The following is a 19,580-nucleotide window of genomic DNA, read 5'->3' on the forward strand; positions in this document are numbered from 1 at the left end:
CCGTGACCTGCGAGGGTTTTCTCCGAGATCTTCGGTTTCCTCCCACACTTCAAATACGTAAGTTTGTTGGTTAATTGGCTTGGTATAAACTGTCCCTCGTGTGTAGGATAGTGTTAGTGTTAGCCATAGGGCCTGTTGCCGTGCCGTAGTTCTAAACAAAACAGTTTCAATCATGATAGTCATTTATAATGGTGACCATTATCATTCGTGGTTCAAAGGTTTTTTTGAACTGTTGAAATCAAATTAAAAATGAATAGATGAAGGAATGCATAGATTATTAGAAAAAGGAAAGTAAAATTCTTCTAAACTTCCAAATTCAATCAATGGATGGCCATAAAACCATAAACATCTCAATATATTAGCGGCACTGTGGCAGAGCTGATAGAGCTGACCTCTGTGGAGTTTGCATATTCTCCCTAAGACTGTGGACTTCCTCTAGGTACACCAGATTTCTCCCACAACCCAAAGACGTGTTGGATTGTAAATTAATTGGCCTCTGTGTAAAAAAAATTAAAAAAAAAAAAAAAAATTGCCTTCAGTCAGTGTGTCGATGGTAGATGGTAAAGTGAGATAATACAGAACTCATTTGAACAGGTAATGGATGGTCGCAGTGGGCTCGGTGGACTAAAGGGGCTGTTTCCATGCTGGATCTCTAAACGTATCTCCTTGTAATTTTAGGTTTAATTTTACTTCTCTAGGCTTAGCAAAGGGTAGAGATTCAAGTGTCTGACTTTGGAGCTGGGTCAAGAAGTTGATGTGATTCGGTTGCAGAAAAACTGGGATTTTGTTTCTTATTCCAGAGAGTTACCCTTTGTCTTTCATGGATAAGGCAGTTCTGAATCCAATCTACCAAGTCACCATGGGTATTATGCATCTTAATCTGCTCAATCAACCTACCATGGGTTAGGTTCAGGTTTATGATTGTCACAAGTATTGAGGTACAGTTAAAGGTTTTGTTTTGCATTCTAACCAAACAGATCAGATATACCATATATAGATACAATCAGTTCAAACTCAAGTACAATAGATAGGGCTAAGGGGAAAATACAGTGTACAGAATATAGCTCTCAGCATTACAGCGCATCAATCCATATACAAAGACCAATGTCGTCAGTGGGGTAGAAGTGAATCAAACTACCCCAGCTTATGGAAGGACTGTTCAGAAGCCTGATAACAGAAGGGAAGAAGCTGTTCCTGAGTCTGGTGGTATGCATTTTCAAACTTCTTTATCTTTTGGTAGGCTTGGACAGATTGGATCTGGAGAGGATGTTTCCACTAGTGGGAGAGTCTGGGACCAGAGGCTCACTATAAAAAGATGTACCTATAGAAAGGAGACGAGGAGGAATTTCTTGTCTCCTATTGTCTATTGAATTTCTTTAGTCAGAGAGTCATAAACTTGTGGAATTCATTGCTACAGACGGCTGTGGAGGCTGTCAATTGGATATTTTTATGGTGGAGATTGATGGATTCTTGATTAGTAAGGGTGGCTCCGGAAAGAGGGAGAGGGCAGGAGGATGGGGTTGAGAGGGAAAGATAGATCTGCCACGATTGAATAATGGAGTTGATCTGATGGGCCGATCAGCCTAATTCTACTCCTATAGCTTCTGAACATTAATTTTTTGCCGGACGGGAGCAGGGAGAAGAAGGAATGACTGGGGTGCGACAAGTCTTTGAGTGCAACAAGACTGGGGTGCAACAAGTCTTTGGGTGCAACAAGTCTCTGAATGCATTTCGTTGTCTCTGTACTGTACACTGACAATGACAATTAAAATTGAATCTGAATCTGAATGTTGGCTGCTTTTCCAAGGCAGCGCAAAGTCATTGCCGGCAAATCTGGTCTGTGTAATGGACATCTACAGCTCTTTGGAAATTCTTGTAATCTTGGACAGAGCTGTTCCCAAACTAAGCTGTGAAGAGTATGCCTTTTATTGTGCAACTGCAGGAGTTTGTAAGAGTCGCTGGAGACATGCCACATGTATTCAGTCTCCACAGGAAGTAGAGGTTCTGTTGTGCCGTCTTGGCTGTTACATCAATGTGGTTGGTCCACAACAGGTTATTAGTTATATTAATGCCAAATGTCTTGAAGCTCACAACCATCTCCACTTCTGCACATTTGATGTTGATTGGGGAATGTACTCCACCATGCTTCCTGGTAAATAACTAGTTCCTTTATCTGCCTTACTAAAAACCTGTAGACAACATCCACCTCAATCTGAGAGAATGGAGCGGCTGGGCTTGTACACTCTGGAGTTTAAAAGGATGAGAGGATATTTCCATGAAACGTATAAGATTGTTAAGGGTTTGGACACGCTAGAGGCAGGAAACATGTTCCCAATGTTGGGGGAGTCCAGAATCAGGGGCCACAGTTTAAGAATAAGGTGTAAGCCATTTAGAACGGAGACGAGGAAACACTTTTTCTCACAGAGAATTGTGAGTCTGTGGAATTCTCTGTGAGGTAGAGAGGGCAGTGGAGGCATGTACTCTGGATGCTTTCAAGAGAGAGCTAGATAGGGCTCTTACAGATAGCGGAGTCAGGGGATATGGGGAGAAGGCAGCAATGGGGTACTGATTGGGGATGATCAGCCATGAGCACATTAAATGCGGTGCTGGCTTGAAGGGCTGAATGGCCTACTCCTGCACCTATTGTCTATTGTCTCAATCATTCACTATTACTTCCTCAAAAGTTTCAATCAAGACATGACCTGCTATTGGCAAAGCCATGCTGACTGTCCCTAACTATCCCATTCTCTTCCAAATGAGAGTATAAAATTGTTGATGGGGGGAAAAAGGTGCTGGTCAGACCGCATTTGGAATATTGTGAGCAATTCTGGGTCCCATATCTGAGGAAGGATGTGCTGGCACAGAAGAGGGTCCAGAGGAGGTTTTCGAGAATAGTCCCAGCAATGAGAGGGTTAACATATGATGAGCGTTTGATGGTGCTGGGCCTGTACTCGCTGAAGTTTAGAAGGATGAAGGGAACTGCATGTGAATAATGAAAGGCCTGAATAGAATGGTTATGGAGAGGATGTTTCCACTAGTGGGAGAGTCTAGGACCAGAGGTCATAGCTTCAGAATAAACGGACAGTCTTTTAGGAAGGAGATGAGGAGGCATTTCTTTAGTTGGAGGGCGGTGAATCTGTGGAATTCATTGCCACAGAATGCTGCAGAGACCAAGTCAATGGATATTTTAATGGCCAAGACAGATAGATGCTTGATTATTACGGGTGTCAGGGGTTATGGGGAGAAAGCAGCAGAATGGGTTTGAGGGGGAGAGCTAGATCAGCCGCGATTGAATGGCAGAGTAGACTTGATGGGCCGAATGGTCTAATTCTGCTCCTATCACTGATGAACTTGTGAACAATTTCAGATACCACATGTACAGGGCGTTGTGATGTACATTTGAATAAAAAGTTGCTGACTTCTGGAGGTGCAAATTCATCTTTGGCAGCTGGTTGTCATTATGTGTTGTAATGTTGGCTACCCACTTTAAATCCTCCTTGATGACTGGTTGTATTGAAGCCAAAATGATGCCATGATGTGGCAAGCATTCCAAATTGCAGTTGCAACATCTGGTAGGTTGCAAAAGGCAGAAATAAAAGAGTCCTGACCATATACTGCAATAGACCATAAGAGCCATAAAAATCCTTTCTGAGCTCCCTTTGCCTGCTTGGACTATAAAAAAGTACAGGCAGCACTGGGCTTCCTGTATTTTGGAAAACCTGTTCTACACAAGATCTAAGTAGGTCCCCACCCACTGGGTAAGTTTGATATATAAGAAAATAGTGAACGGATGGAGTCGGGGGAGAAGGCCATAGGGACCTGGTGGTCAGTGCAATGTAAACAATTTCTAAGTTGCTTTCTTCAGCTTTGAGCAGCAGACTCATGGAGGTGTAAGCAACATTAAACAACGGCAACATCAGTTAGCTTATTGCCATTACCATGTACCGAGGCACAGTGAAAAGCTTTTGTTGCGTGACTACCAGTCAGCGGAAAGACAATACATGATTACAATCGATCCATTTACAATGTAGAGATACATGATCAGGGCATAACGTTTAGTACAAGATAAAGCCAGTAAAGTCCGATCAAAGATAACCCGAGGGTCACCAGAGAGGTAGATAGTAAACACTAGACAAGGTGGGACCCGTTCTCCCCTTTTAACTCCCCTTCCCATTCCCATACTGGGCCTCCTCCACTGTCAGAGTGAAGTCACATGCAAATTGGAGGAACAGCTGCTCGTATTTCACTTGGGCAGTTTACAACCCAGCGGTATGAATAATTTCAAGTAACCCCCGCATTCCCTCTCTCTCCACCCCTCCCCCACCCTAGTCGTCTTGCTAGCTCCACTGTTTGCAACCATATATCCCTTAATTATCCCTCTTCCAGAGCCAACAATGGACTATTGTGGGCTCCACCTTTCCTTGGTCACCGGTGCTGTTTTTGACTTGTTCTGAACCTTTTCATACATCAAGTTTCCCTCCCCACTGACTCTCAGCCTGAAAAAGAGATTCGACTTGAAACGTCACCCGTTCCTTCTCTCCAGAGATGCTGCCTGACCCGCTGAGCTACTCTAGCATTTTGTCCATCATATCATCGGTGTAAACCGGCATCTGCAGTTCCTTCCTCCACCTGTCACTTGCCAGACCTTATCTTCCCCCCCCCATCTTTTCCAGCTTTCTCCCTCCTACACCAGTCTGAAGAAGGGTCCTGTCCCGAAGCTTTGCCTGTCCATTCCCTCCACAGACGACGCCTGGCCCGCTGAGTTCCTCCAGCACCTTTGTGTTTTGCAGTGGGAATGGCAAGATTGCCCTTGCTACAAAGTGGCTGATGTGAGCCTTGTAGCCTCATTCAACGCTCCAACAGTCTATGACCACAGTCATAAAATCGAGCAAAAGAGACAGCAACAGGGACACCACTTTTGGCCAAAATAAAACAATAAATAGGAAGATAAAGAAAGCCTATTTTCCACGATGTGTATATGATTAATGAAAGGCTTGCTGAGCACATGACGATGTGCCTTATCTCTAACATGCAGGAAGAGTTAACGGATAGACCGAGCGTTTCCCTGGTGTGCAAATAAACAATATTGATTTAAAAGCGTCTTTAGTTTGATGTGAAAGAACTGATTACAATCCTGAATAGCAGCTAAAATAATGGGAATTCTAGCAGGTATGGTTTAATTTGGGGGGTGGGTTCAGTTTACTTTGGGAGAGGGCGGTTGTAGTTTAATTTGTGGGGGGGGGGGGGGGGGGAGTCATTTTAGGAAAATAGGCTGCAGTGGCAAAATAATAATGAAGTGAGAACAGTCAGGAGCATTTGTTTTATTTGGGTTTTGGATGTAGGTGTATAGTGGTGTATCCCTACAGATTAGCACTTGGACCACTGTTTATCTTAGTATATATTCATGATTTGGCCTTTGGGGCATCAGATTTTTCAAGTTTGCAGGCGTCACAAAATATAGAGGTGTAGTGAACTGTGAAGAGAATATTAACAGTCTTCAAGGAGAGATAGTCAGGCTAATGGAATAGGCAGGTTATTGGCTGGTGAAATCTAACGCAGGAAAATGCAGAATTCTGATAATACTTTGGTAGGAAGAATGAGGAGAGGCCATATGAACTAGAGGTGGAATCCTAAACGGGGAGGACAAAATACATCTAGTTTGTTGGCACAGTTTATTTTCCTTTTCTTTTTTTCTTTTTTCCTCTCTCGGGAAATGGAGGACATGAGTTAGCTGACATGCCAGGCACAATGTGTCAGAATTACACCTCTGGTGTAGCCCTCTGTATTACGTAATGCATTATTAACCAGAAACCAAAAACAAGTACAATGCGAGTAATATTTGAATCACAGTTTCATGGCTGAGTTTCAGATTAAAAAATACATGGCTGTAGAATATAGAATATAGAACATGAAACAGTTCAGCACAATGTCAAGTCCTTTGGCCTACAGTGTCTATGCTAAACTTGGAGTTATACAGTGAGACAATGTGGAAACAGACCCTTCGGCCCAACCTACCGACACTGGCCAACGTGTCCCATCTACACTGGTCCCATCTTCCCCCATATGGCCCATATCATTCCAAACCTGCCCTATCCATGTAGCTATCTAAATGTTTCTTAAAACGTTGGGTTAGCCCCAGCTTCAGCTACCTCCTCCAGCAACTCGTTCCATACACCAACCACCCTTTGTGTGAACAAATTACCCCTCAGATTCCTATTAAATCTAATCCCCCTCACCTTAAACCTTTGTCTTCTGGATCTTGATTCCCCAACTCTGGGCAAGAGACTGTGCGTTTACCTGATTACCTGAGATGTCGGTGAGGCCACGTTTAGAGTATTGTGTTTAGTTCTGGGCACCATGTTGGAGGACAGATGTTGTCAAGTTGGAAAAGGTACAGAAAAAAATTGTCTGGGCTCTAGAAAGAAGTTGAGCAGGCTGGGACTCTATTCCTTGGAGCACAGGAGGATGAGGGGTGATCTTAAAGAAATGCGTAAAATCAGGAGAGGAATAGATTAGGTAGACTCACAGAGTCTCTTGCCCAGAATAGGAGAAGTGAGAACCAGAGGGCACAGGGTTAAAGTGAAGGGGAAAAGATTTTATAGGAAGCTGAGGGGTAACTTTTTCACACAAATGGTGGTGGGTGTATGGAACAAGCTGCCGGAGGAGGTAGTTGAGGCAGGTAGGGACTATTGCAACGTTTACGAAACAATTAGACAGGTACATGGATAGGCCAAGTTTACAGGACTATGGGCCAAACGCAGGCAGGTGGGACTGGTGTAAATGGGACATGTTGGTCGGTGTGGGCAGGTTGGGACAAAGGGCCCGTTTCCACGCTGTATGACTATGACTCTGACATGCAACAGAGAATTGGCCACCATTCCAGCTATTCACATCGGCGCAATTGAGAAATGTTTATTTTCATTAGGAAGCTACAATAAAAATAGAATTCAGGCCTCATTACACCCTGTAATGTAATGCAAATGTGGTTAAATTGGTCCGTGAAGAATCCAGTGCTTTTTGGCCTCTTGTCCCCAGCAGGGTTGATCTTTTATAGAAAGAATCACTTCCTGATTTACTGAATGCCTAGAGCTGTGTGCTGATTTGCAATTTGGTTTAATTGCTTTGCTTTTTATCCCACCGTTCCTGCTTTATTGATTTTATTTTGCCTTTGTTGTTTGCTGCTGCATCTTAAGTGGAACCATGCTGTGCAATGGCACTGCACTCAGCTTGTCAACATTTCAGCGAACTTGGAGAGGGTTCAGGTTGATAGAAGTTACAGCAAGTGCACCATAATAGGAAAGATGTCGTCCAACTGGAAAGGATGCAGAGAAGATTTACGAGGATGTTGCCAAGACTTAAGGGTCTGAGCTGCAGGGAGCAATTGTGTGGACCAAGTCTCTTTTCCTTGGAGCGCAGAAGGGCGAGATGGCCTTTTTCCGTGCTGAAATTGTTATATGGTTATATGATATTATCATTTAAAAATAAATTGGACAGGTATATTGATGGGAAAGGAATGGAGGGCTATGGGCTGAGTGCAGGTAGATGGGACTAGGTGAGAGTAAGTGTTCGGCACGGACTAAAAGGGCGAAGATGGCCTGTTTCCGTGCTGTAATTGTTATATGATTATATGGTGATCTTGTAGAGGTGTACAATATCATAAGTAGAATAGATTGGGTAGATGCAGAGTCTCTTGCCCAGAGTAGGGGAATCGAGAACCAGAGGACATAGGTTTAAGGTGAGGGGGGGAAAAAGATTTAATAGGGACCAGAGGGGTACTATTGCAACATTTGAGAAACTTTTGGACAGGTACTTGGATTGGACAGGTTTAGAGGGATATATGGGCCAAATGCTGGCAGGTGGGAATATTGTAGACTGGACGTGTTGGCCAGGTACACAAAAAAGCTGGAGAAACTCAGCGGGTGCAGCAGCATCTATGGAGCGAAGGAAATAGGCAATGTTTCGGGCCGAAACCCTTGTTGGCCAGTGTGGACAAGTTGGGCCGAGGGAGCTATTTTCACATTGTTAGACTCCATGACTCTATGAGTCTACCTCCAGGTGTTACAAACCTGCGCTGGAACTAAGTTTGCCAGATCCAAGTTTGACGTCAAGCTGGAACGAGTGCAGAGAAGGTAGACACAAAATGCTGGAGTAACTCAGTGGGACAGGCAGCATCGGACTGCGTAGAAGGTTTACAAGGATGATGCCAAGACCCGCGTGCCTGAGCTAATTAGGGGAAATTGGGCGGACAAGGATTTTATTCCTGGGAGCGCATGAGGCCAAGGGATGATCTAACAGAGGTGTACAACATCATGAGGGGAATAGATAGGGCAGGGCAATCGGAAATCAGATGGTGTAGGTTTAATGTGAGAAGGGGAACATTTAATCGGAACCCGATTAGCAACATTTTTGCACAGACATTGTGTATATGGAATACATATCAGAGGAGTAGTTGAGGCAGATACAATAACATCATTTTAAAGACGGGTACATGATTGGAAAGGTTTGGAGCGATATCGGCCAATTGGCATGAATGAGTTGGGCCGAAGTTTCCTTGCTTTATGACTATGAATCTAGATATATTAACCTTGTAATGCCTGGGCAGATCCAATGTAGCTATTGCCATTCAATAGAGATGCTGTCACCCTTCCATGTCATCTGCTGGAGCCCAATTTCCAATCTTGCCACCATAGCACAAAGTTGATAGAAACATAGAAAATAGGTTCAGGAGTAGGCCATTTGGCCGTTCTTGCCAGCACCACCATTCAATGTGATCATGGCTGATCATCCGTTCCTGCTTTCTCCCCATATCCTTTGATTCCGTTAGCCCTAAGGGCTAAATCTAACATGACACAGTAGCAAAGAGTTTGTCTACACGATAAATAAATGTTGTTGAACCATCAGAATGTAATTTTATAGGTAAATATATAAATCCCAAGGAGTAACTTGACTAACTTTATTTTCTAACAGTGCCACTACCGCAACCATGATTAAGCCTTGGAATTGTAAACATTGAAGAAACAATCAGAAAATTGTCCAGGACTCTCTTTTTCCGATATACCAGTATCTGCCATTTTTTTACTTTTCAACTTCTGATGCTAAAGCACTGTAGGTAGCAATAGTTTGGGTAGCAGGATTTTGACGATATTTTCATGCTACTCTGCTAAGGTTGTACACTGTTAGTATTTCCCAGGCTGTCCTGGCCTTTGTTGTAACCATCTGCCTATCCAAACCCCCCTTGCCTGTGTCCACCCATTACCTGCCAAGCTTTGTCCTTCCTCTCCCCTCTCCCAGCTTTCTTCTCCCTTCCCCCACAATCAGTCCGAAGAACGTCTCGACCCAAAACGTCACCTATCCATGTTCTCCAGCGATGTTGCCTGTCCTGCTGAGTTACTCCAGCACTTTGTGCCCATTAGTGTATTAATTAGCATCTGTAGTTCCTTGTTTCTGGTATTTCACAGGATTTGTACATGCATACTGCAGCCACTTAGTTACTTTTAAATGGAAAATTATGGTTAATCTTAGTTGTCAGTGGAAGGTCAGGGAACCACTTGCTAGCAGGTTCTATGAATATGGAAACTGCCTTTATTCCATTGATTATTCCCTGATTGACTCTGAGGAGAAAGTGTGTTTACCAGCTGTAACTTAAAGTGTTCTCTGGGATTCCCACTTTCAAGGGGATGGTTTTCCTCCTTGTCACCAGTTGATAAATTCTAGGAACAGAATTGGGCCATTAGGTCCATCATGTCTACTACCCCATTCAATCATGACTGACCCCGTTCAATCATGACTGACCGGAAGTGGCAGCGCGGCTCTGGCTGCAGCGGCTCATCGGCAGTCCTGTTTGTTTTGTGTTTTTTATGTTGTTTATTTTGTTTGGTTAGTCTAGTTTTTGTTTTTTTAGTGGTGTTTTTGTGGGGGGGGGGGGGGAGGTATCGCCTCAGCGCAGAGGGAGAAGAGGAGGGAAGAGACTGCTGACCTAAGACTTTTGCCTCCATCACAGTGAGCAGATGTTGGGTGGTCTCACTGTGGTGGATGTTAATATGTGTTTATTGTTGTTTTTTTATTGTATCTATGACTGCTTAAATTTTGTTCAGACTTCGGTCTGAATGACAAATAATAGGCTATTCTATTCTATTCCTTTAGTTTAGCTTAGAGATACAGCGTGGAAACAGGCCCATCGGCCCACCTGGTCCGCGCCGACCAGCGATCCCCGCATATTAACACTATCCTACACCCACTAGGGACAATTTTTACATTTACCAAGCCATTTAAGCTATAAACCTGTACGTTTTTGGAGCATGGGAGGAAACCAAAGATCTTGGGGAAAACCCACACAGGTCATGGGGAGAACTTACAAACTCCGTACTGACAGCACCCGCAGTCGGGATTGAACCCGGGTCTCCGGCGCTGCATTCGCTTTAAGGCAGCAACTCTACTGCTGCACCACCGTGATCTATCCTTCCCTCTCAACCCAATTCTCCTGCCTTCTCCCCATAACCCCTGACACCTGTACTAATTAAGAATCTGTCAATCTCTGCCATAAAAATATCCACTGACATGACCTCCACAGCCTTCTGAGGCAATGAATTCCACAAATTCACCACCCTCTGACTAAAGAAATTCCTTCTTATCTCCTTTCAAAAGGTGCGTCCTGAAGCTAAGGCCTCTAGTCCTAGACTCTCCCACTAGTGTAAACATCCTCTCCACGTAAAACTCTGTCCAAGCCTTTCACTATTCTGGACTTTTCGACGAGGTCCCACATCATCCTTCTAAACTCCAGCGAGTACAGGCCCAGTGCCGACAAATACTATTGAAGGGAAAACAACATGTTTGTGTAGACGTTGTGCAGAAAGAAGGAACTGCAGATGCTGGTTCACAAAAGGACACAATGGGTGACACAGTGGCACAACGATAGAGTTGTTGCCAGAGACCTGGGATCGATCCTAACTACGGGTGCTTTCTGTTTGAACGTTCTCCCTGTGACTGCATGGGTTTACTCCAGGTGCTCCGGCGTCCTCCCACTTTCCAAAGGCGTGCATTTATGTCGGCTAATTAGCTTTGGTAAATTGTACCTAATGTGTAGGATAGAACCAGTGTATGGATGATCGATGGTGGCCACGGACTTAGAAACATAGAAAATAGATGCAGGAGTAGGCCATTCGGCCCTTCGAGCCTGCACCGCCATTCAATATGATCATGGCTGATCATCCAACTCAGTATCCTGTACCTGCCTTGTCTCCATACCCCCGATCCCTTTAGCCACAAGGGCTACATCCAACTCCCTCTTAAATATAGTCAATGAACTGGCCTCAACTACCTTCTGTGGTAGAGAGTTCCAGAGATTCACCACTCTCTGTGTAAAAAATGTTTTCTCATCTCGGTCCTAAAAGATTTCCCCTTTATCCTTAAACTGTGACCCCTTGTTCTGGACTTCCCCAACATCGGGAACAATCTTCCTGCATCTAGTCTGTCCAACCACTTAAGAATTTTGTAAGTTTCTATCAGATCCCCCCTCAATCTTCTAAATTCTAGCGAGTACAAGCCGAGTCTATCCAGTCTTTCTTCACATGAAAGTCCTGATATCCTAGGAATCAGTCTGGTGAACCTTCTCTGTACTCCCTCTATGGCAAGAATGTCCTTCCTCAGATTAGGAGACCAAAACTGTACCCAATACCTGGTGACCATTGGAGACTTGGTGGACCGAAGGGCCTATTTCCACATTGTATTTCTAAACGAATAAAACAAAGACACAGTGTTGGAGTAATTCAACGAGTGAGGCAGCATTTCTGGAGAAGATGGGTAGATGAGATTTTGGGTCAGGTATCCATGCTCTCCAGAGATGCAGCTCTGCTCTTTGTACTCGAATCTCCGATGGTCATAGTATTCCCTGTAACAGTGCACTTGCAATCTTTGTTTGCATTAGGTTGTGTGGGATTTTACTTTGAGTACTCGTATTACCGCGAAAACAGTCAAATGTGTATGTTGTAAGCTGTCTTGGGTTTCCTCTATCAGCTTGACGTGCGAGTTGTATTTTGACAGTGCAAAGCCACCTAGGGTGATCGAGGAACTATTGCAATTGTAACCAGATCCTGGAGCTAATCAGTCTGCTGCAATAGAGGAGCTACACAATCAGATCAGCATCTGTGTAGAAAAGGAAAAGGTTGACTTTTCAGGTCGGAAGCCTTCTTCGGCCGGTTTGAGTCAGAAGTTACTGGACTCTGTAAGTCTGCTGAGTTACTCCAGCATTTTGTGCCTATCACCAGAGCCAGAGTGTTAGCTGAAGCTCTTTGCACCAACCTCCCTACAGTGGGACTGGCCAGAGGACTCAGCGACTTGAATCCTAACAACTGAGCTCTAACTAAATGACATGAGAGTTGAAGATTGGCACTGTTGTAGCTGCTGCTTCACAGAGCCAGGGACCCAGGTTCGATCCTGACATCGCGTCTCGTCTGTGTGGAATTTGCACGTTCTCCCTGTGACCGCGTGGGTTTCCTCCAGATGCTCCAGTTTCTCTCCCCCCGCACCCTAAAAAGTTGTGCAGGGTTTTAGGTTAATTGGCCTCTGTAAAACTGTCCTTAGTGTGTAGGGAGTGGATGAGAAATTGCGATAACATGGAACTAGTCTGAACTAGTGATCAATGTTTGGCGTGGACTTGGTGGGCCAAAGGGCCTGTTTCCATGCTGTATTTCTTAGCTGAACTAATTTAAACAAACAAACAAACAAGATTCAAGATTCAATTTATTTGTCATTTGGACCCCTTGAGGTCCAAACGAAATGACGTTTCTGCAGCCATACATTACAAACAAATAGACCCAAGACACAACATAATTTACATAAACATCCATCACATTGCTGTGATGGAAGGCCAAAAAACTTATCTCTCCACTGCACTATCTCCCCCCCCACCCCCCCACGCCAATGTCAAAGTCAAAGCCGCCGGCTGACGATTGTCCTGCGGCCATTAAAGCCACGCCGGGTGGTGCAAGGTCGCACACCGGGTTCTTGATGTTGGAGCCCCCGGCGTGCGCTCGCAGAGTCCCGCGGCCATTCCAAGCCGCGCGGGGCGGTGCTGTAAGGCCCCGCTCCAGGAGCTCTTCGACCCCGCAACTCGGGCGGGAGAAGTCGCCGTTGCGGGAGCCCTGAAAAGCGGTCTCCCTCCAGGGACCCGCGGGCTCCCAGTGCCGCCGTCCGCCAGACCCGCAGTTGCAGCCTCCGAATCTCCGGAGGTCGGGCCGCAGCAGCGCTCCACCATCGCTCCACCCGCTCTGGACTCGGCCAGCTCCGCAATGGTGAGGTGAGTCGTCGGCACCAGAGCACCCAGTTCTTCTCCTGTTGGAGGCCGCTCCTCGTTGCAGCCCCAACAACAACGGAGACCCGACAAAGAAAAGGTCGGGTCTCCCGTGCAGGGAGAGATTTAAAAGTTACCCCCTCCCTCCCACACCCCCCCCCCACACACACCCCAACAAAAAATAACAAAAACTACATAAAAACATAGACAAAAAATAATAAAAAACGCAGACGGGTTGCAGAGGCCGCTGCCGCCAAACAATATGTGAAGTGCTTTTTATCCTGTCTACCTTATGTTTTGCTTTGCACATATGATCCAGTGATAATTATATTCGCAATGGTACACCATAGATGATGGTAATTAAAAGAAATACAACGTAGATATAAGACATTTTACGAATAAAGTATGGATCAGATTTTAAGGTGGGGGGGGGAAAGATTTAATAAGAATCTGAAGGACAACATTTTTTACACCAATATAGTAGGTATATGGAAAGACCTGTCGGAGGAGGTAGTTGAGGCAGGTAATATCACACCATTTAAAAAACATTTGGACAGGTACATTGTTACGACAGATTTTGAGGGATATGGGCCAAATGCTGGCAGATGGGACTATTGTAGGTGGGGCATCTTGGTTGGTGTGGGCAAGTTGGGCCAAAGGAAAACAGGACTCTACAAGAAATAAAAGGAGTTGTCACTCAGTTTTTTTTAATTGGACTACTTGAATTATCACAGCCTATTGTAATGTTTTTTTTTGGGACACTTTCTTACAGTTGTCTTTGGGACACTTGGAGACGCTCTTCTCAAAATGCTGCTTTAACATTGTTAGTTTCTTGGGAAATTCCAAGCCATTCTCATGGTGCACATTGGGTATTTCTGGTATATAAACATTTTCCTGTGACGCCAGCCATGTCATTTACACGTTTGGTTATAGCTCAGTTGTTGGGATTCAAGTCTCTGAGTCCTCTGGCCAGTCCCACTGTAGGGAGGTTGGTGCAAAGAGCTTCAGCTTACACTCTAGTTCAGCGATAGGCACAAAAATGTTGGAGTAACTCGGCAGACTTACGGAGTCCAGTAACTTCTGACTCAACACATCTGAAGAAGGGTTTCCAAGCTGGAAAGTCACCTATTCCTATTCTCCAGGCGTGCTGCCTACACATGGGGAGGTGTTGTATGGGCTAGGGACCCTTCTTCAGACACACTTCTTCCTGTACACTCTAGTTCAGCACTTTGCAGCACTGCCAGTGGTGCCATCTCATGAGATACAAAACCAAGGGCCCACCTTCTCCCTCGGTAGTTTGCGCCATCTTGAAGTGGGCAGGGAATTTATCGCTGGTGTCTGATTAATTTCTACCCCTGAACGAACATCATCACAACATTATCAGGTCTTTATTCCCTGCATTGGCACCAGGACCACGGGGCTTTATGGCCAACTGCAGCTGGGACTTAGAAAATGGTGTCAAACTTGGTGTACCTTGTGTATGGTCTCAGTGGGCTATTTCTATGCACCTTGTGCTTAATCTGGAATTGTGCCTATGTATGGTTATAATTTACTGAACTTGTGTGAAAAAAAATGTCACTATACATCAGTAGATATGATAATAAAGTCTAGGGTGAGTGGGACTAGAGGTCATAGCCTCAGAATTAAAGAAGATTCTTGTAGGAAGGAGATCAGTAGGAATTTCTTTAGTCAGAGGGTGGTGAATCTGTGGAAAACTGTGGAGGCGAAGTCAGTGGATGTATTTAAAGCAGAGATAGGTACTGTAGAATCTTGATTAGTACGGGTGTCAGTGGTTATGGAGAGAAGGCGCGAGAATGTGGTTAGGAGGGAAAGATAGATCAGCCATGATTGAATGGTGAAGTAGACTAGATGGGTCAAATGACCTAATTCTGTTCCTATCTCTTATGATCTTATGATAGAACAAATGAACCATTGATTGAACCTTGCATTGAAGTATTTTAGCAAATCAGTTTATCATTTTATTTGGATAAAAATTCTGATTTTTGACCGTTGAAGTCAAGAATCACCAGTGTTTTTTTTGTCATGTGTCCCAGATAGACCAATGAAATTATTACTTACTGCAGCACAACAGAATATGTAAACATATTACACCATAAACAATATAATAAACAAGAGAGAATACAAATACACATATATAGATCATATTTAGACAAAAATGCTGGAGGAACTCAGCGGGTGAGGCAGCATCTATGTAGCGAAGGAAATAGGCAATGTTTCAGGTCGAAACCCTTCTTCAGACGCGAAACATTGCCTATTTCCTTCGCTCCATAGATGCCGCCTCACCCGCTGAGTTTCTTCAGCATTTTTGTCTACCTTCAATTTTCCAGCATTTGCATTCTACCTTGAATTTTCCAGATCATCTTTTTTATATTATATTATATATATATAGATATATATATATATATATATATATATATATATATATATATACATATACACATATACACACATATATACACATATACACAGATATATAGATAAATATCTATACATACACACACACACACATATCTATATATATATATACACACACACACACTCAGACACACACACACACACACACACACACACACACAAACAAACAAACAATAATAGTGCAATAATAGTCTTGTCCTCGTAGTCAAGTCTTTGTCCTAATTTGAAGTTTCTAGGTTGGAACATGTGCATTGATGGACTAAAGTGTTTTGGTTTTCATAATTCACTCACAAATTCAATAAGGGGACCCCTGAACACTAGTGGCAAACACTGCCCAGTCCATCTCAGATATTGACCTCCCCACCATTAAACGGATCGATGGGTGTCACTGCCTCAAAAAGGCAGCCAGTGTCATCAGAGACAAAAAACCATCCTGGCCACACACTCATTTCACCCCTGCCAGGGGTGGAGGAGGGGGAAACCTTTTTTCAATCTCTCACCTTGCCGGCGTTGCGATTGTTTGCCGGATCATATCTCCGGTAGCTCTGTGGGCTAACATTGTGGAGCTGGAGGCCTTGCTCGGGACTGTCTTTGAGCCCCACCGCGTGGAATTACCATCCGAGACGATCCCTTGCCTGACATCGACGCTCCGCCTGTGGACTTTAGCATCAAGGAGCTCGCAGTCTCGGGTAAGAGACCAACATCAGGAAGCTCCAAAAGCCACACCACGTTCGACTAACCCCGACCCGGGGTAGATCGCCCCCGATGCGGGAGCTTGATCGCCCCGACGAAGAGGCCGTCTGCCGGTTACGGGAGTAAGATCGTCCCGTCAACGGAAGGTTAGAGGCCCCCACTGCTGGAGGACAAAGAACGGAGAGATTGAACTTTTTTTCGCCACCCATCACAGTGAGGAATGTGGAGGAGTCACTGTGGTGGATGTTCATGTTAAAATGTATTTCGTGTGTTCTGTATCTTTTTATTGGTATGACTGTATGGCAAATCAACTTCCTCGTATATCGCAAAACATACTTGGCTAATAAAGTATGATAATGATTTCTTTATAATTGCATCAGTGTGCTTGTTCGTACTCAGTGGCAAGGTGCACTCCATGAAGATGTCTTTCCCTTTTCTGTTTTGCCCTTTCCCCTTGTTCTTTAATCCTACCTTATATATTTTATTCATGGTATTCATTTCAGAATTGGGAAAGTGAGGGATAGGATTGGCATTAGACTCAGTGGGCTGAATGGCCTCCTACTATGTCGTAAAGGAATACAGAAACACCTTGCGACATAGTGGGAATAGTCTCGCTATTCATTTCTATCCAGTTGTTGGGAGTTCATCCAAATTCTGTATTACTGGAAATCAAAGGAGAAACATGATGATTAAAGCTCTTCAAAGTGTTCGTTTAGTTCAGAGATTGCACATTCTCCCTATGACCATGTGTGTTTCCTCTGGGTTAATTGACCTGTGTAAGTAGCAACGTTACAAAATTTTGAAATTTAACAAATCAAGTAATTGATCCCATCAGATAAAGCATAAAAAGATGTTTAATTTGACACCTAATTCACTTTCATATCTTCAGTATTAAAAAAGGCATGGCCATTTTCATACTCGGAATTTAGCGTCTTGTTCCCTATTGCTTTTTCATTGACTTAACACAAAAGCTGTGATCGAGAACAGTCAAAAGCCCATAGTTTTCTTAAAAATTAAGAGAACTGAAAGAAATTTTCAGTTATTGTAGATTGAAGCATTCTGAAACAAATATGAAACAATCTTACTTAGATAACTTGAAATTAAAGCATATAATTAGTTAGTTATCTAATTGTAGCTAATTACAAAATTCAGTTACTAGATCTAAACATCTATCCATTTCTTAAGAATAGATTAACATTTTTAAATAGTCTAAGTGTCCAAATAACATTCACACAAGAATTCACAATATAACATAATTTTTAAATCTCATTGTCATGGGTTTATAGGTCAAATGGAAGGAATTTAATGTTTAATACCTGTAAATTAATGGCCATTTAAATCAGCTTGCGAGTGGGTTTTTCTGGAACGCGATCAATTGGAATGTTGCGGTTGTGGTGGATTTAAACCCGTATCGGCAGCAAAAACACAGCCGGTTCGTTCGGGGAAAAAAATCACTGTTTCGCTACTTAAAATGTGAATTAAATGCATCTTAAGAAACACTTTTATACATAAAAATAAACTACTTACTTTTACCTGTCCTCTACGTAAAATCCGACCCCGTTGTCGGCGTTGATGGCTTCAGAAGCTGATTTCAAAATCAGCCGGACCAATTCTTCAGCAAAAACCTGCACTCCAACAAAATATAACCCAGGACCAGGTCGGAGAAAACCTTGTTTTAATCCCCCCCCCCCCCCCCAAACGTGCCAAAATCCAAAATTGTGCACACGGCCAGTGGCAGAATTGCAGCGCCGCTGAAGGTAAGTATTGTAACATACCTACTGTAAGATTGCCCCTAGTGTAATAGGATGTGGATGCGAAAGTGGGATGACATGAAACGAGTGTGAATTGTTGATCCATGGTTATGTTGGGTGTTTCCATGTTGTATATTTTAATCAATCAATCAATCAATTGATCAACCAATAAGTCAATCAATCGATCGATCAATCATGATTTTTAATTACTATTGAGCAAACAAGTGTAATAATTACTATCTTCCACTTTCCGTTCAGAGTCAGTTTATTTAACTATCGTGGTTTTATGCCTGATTGTGGTTTCTCCATTCTTTTGTGTTCTAGGTGCTGACGATGGGAATATAAACAATATAAAGTCCCCAATTACCAACCGAGAACACTGAAAACCCGCTGCTAAACACACTAGATTTTTGTGTGTGTTCAAGAAGAACTGAATGTCAGATCTCCAAACTCAAGGCTCCAAATTTGGACAGCGGTTCTTAATCTTTGTTTCATCGCACTCGGTGTGTTCGCTGGCGGAAGGCGTTTAAGATTGGAGGAAGGATGGATGATGCGTACAGGGACAGGACTACCCTGGCGAGGGGCGCCAAAGACATGGCCAAAGAAGTTAAGAAGCAAACGGTGAAGAAGGCCAATGCCGGCGGCGAATACACCAAGACAACTTACGCCAACTTTCAAGACGACGAGGGCTACAACTATGGCAAAGCGACTCACGGAGAGGGTCCGCCAGAGGACGAGGGCTCCAGTGATGCCACAGAAGGGCACGACGAGGAGGATGAGATCTACGAGGGGGAGTACCAGGGGATCCCAGACACCTGCCAGAGGAAGGAGAACCAGGTCGCCATTGGGCAACTTGTCTCAGACGACTACAAGGACCGCGAAGAGCTGGACGCCGAGAGGAGAGCTGACGAAGAGGAGCTGGCCCAACAGTACGAGCTGATCATTCAGGAGTGCGGTCATGGCCGCTTCCAGTGGGCACTCTTCCTTGTCCTGGGATTGTCCCTCATGGCTGATGGAGTGGAAGTGTTTGTGGTGGGTTTTGTCCTGCCGAGTGCCGAGACAGATATGTGCGTAGAAAAATCCACTACTGGTTGGCTGGGTGAGTAACCCTTTGTTGTATTTTTCCTGTCAGGTTCAGCTATATATTTTTGCAGCCCCCTCATTCAGTTTTATGATTCGAATGGGCCCTTGTCTAACATTACACTGGCTTTCCATTCAAAGAAGGTTTTTCCAAAAAATAAGAAAATGTAACTTGTTCGTGGTTGTTCAGGAACAAAGTCGGAGGTAAAATTAGTAGATTTTAGACTTTTGACTTTAGAGAGTAGAAGTGATCTAATCCTGCAGTTGGTTTTCTGTATTATTGGCGGGCAAATGAAATGGATTTTAAAAGGTAACAATTATTTGTAATCTTG

General features: G+C 43.9%; 1 protein-coding gene across 2 annotated transcripts in view; it reads left to right on the forward strand.

Annotated features, from left to right (window-relative positions):
- sv2ca (synaptic vesicle glycoprotein 2Ca) overlaps positions 1–19,580 on the forward strand; it is a 215,782-nt gene that overhangs the window by 26,835 nt on the left and 169,367 nt on the right. For both annotated transcript variants that reach the window (XM_055631380.1, XM_055631384.1), the window contains exon 2: positions 18,493–19,267. In XM_055631380.1, coding sequence (XP_055487355.1) covers positions 18,712–19,267 — 556 coding nt within the window. In that variant the 5' untranslated portion in view covers positions 18,493–18,711. The remainder of the gene's footprint in view (positions 1–18,492; positions 19,268–19,580) is intronic.

This window comes from Leucoraja erinacea, chromosome 3, assembly GCF_028641065.1.
Source record: "Leucoraja erinacea ecotype New England chromosome 3, Leri_hhj_1, whole genome shotgun sequence".
Taxonomy (NCBI): Eukaryota; Metazoa; Chordata; class Chondrichthyes; order Rajiformes; family Rajidae; genus Leucoraja; species Leucoraja erinaceus.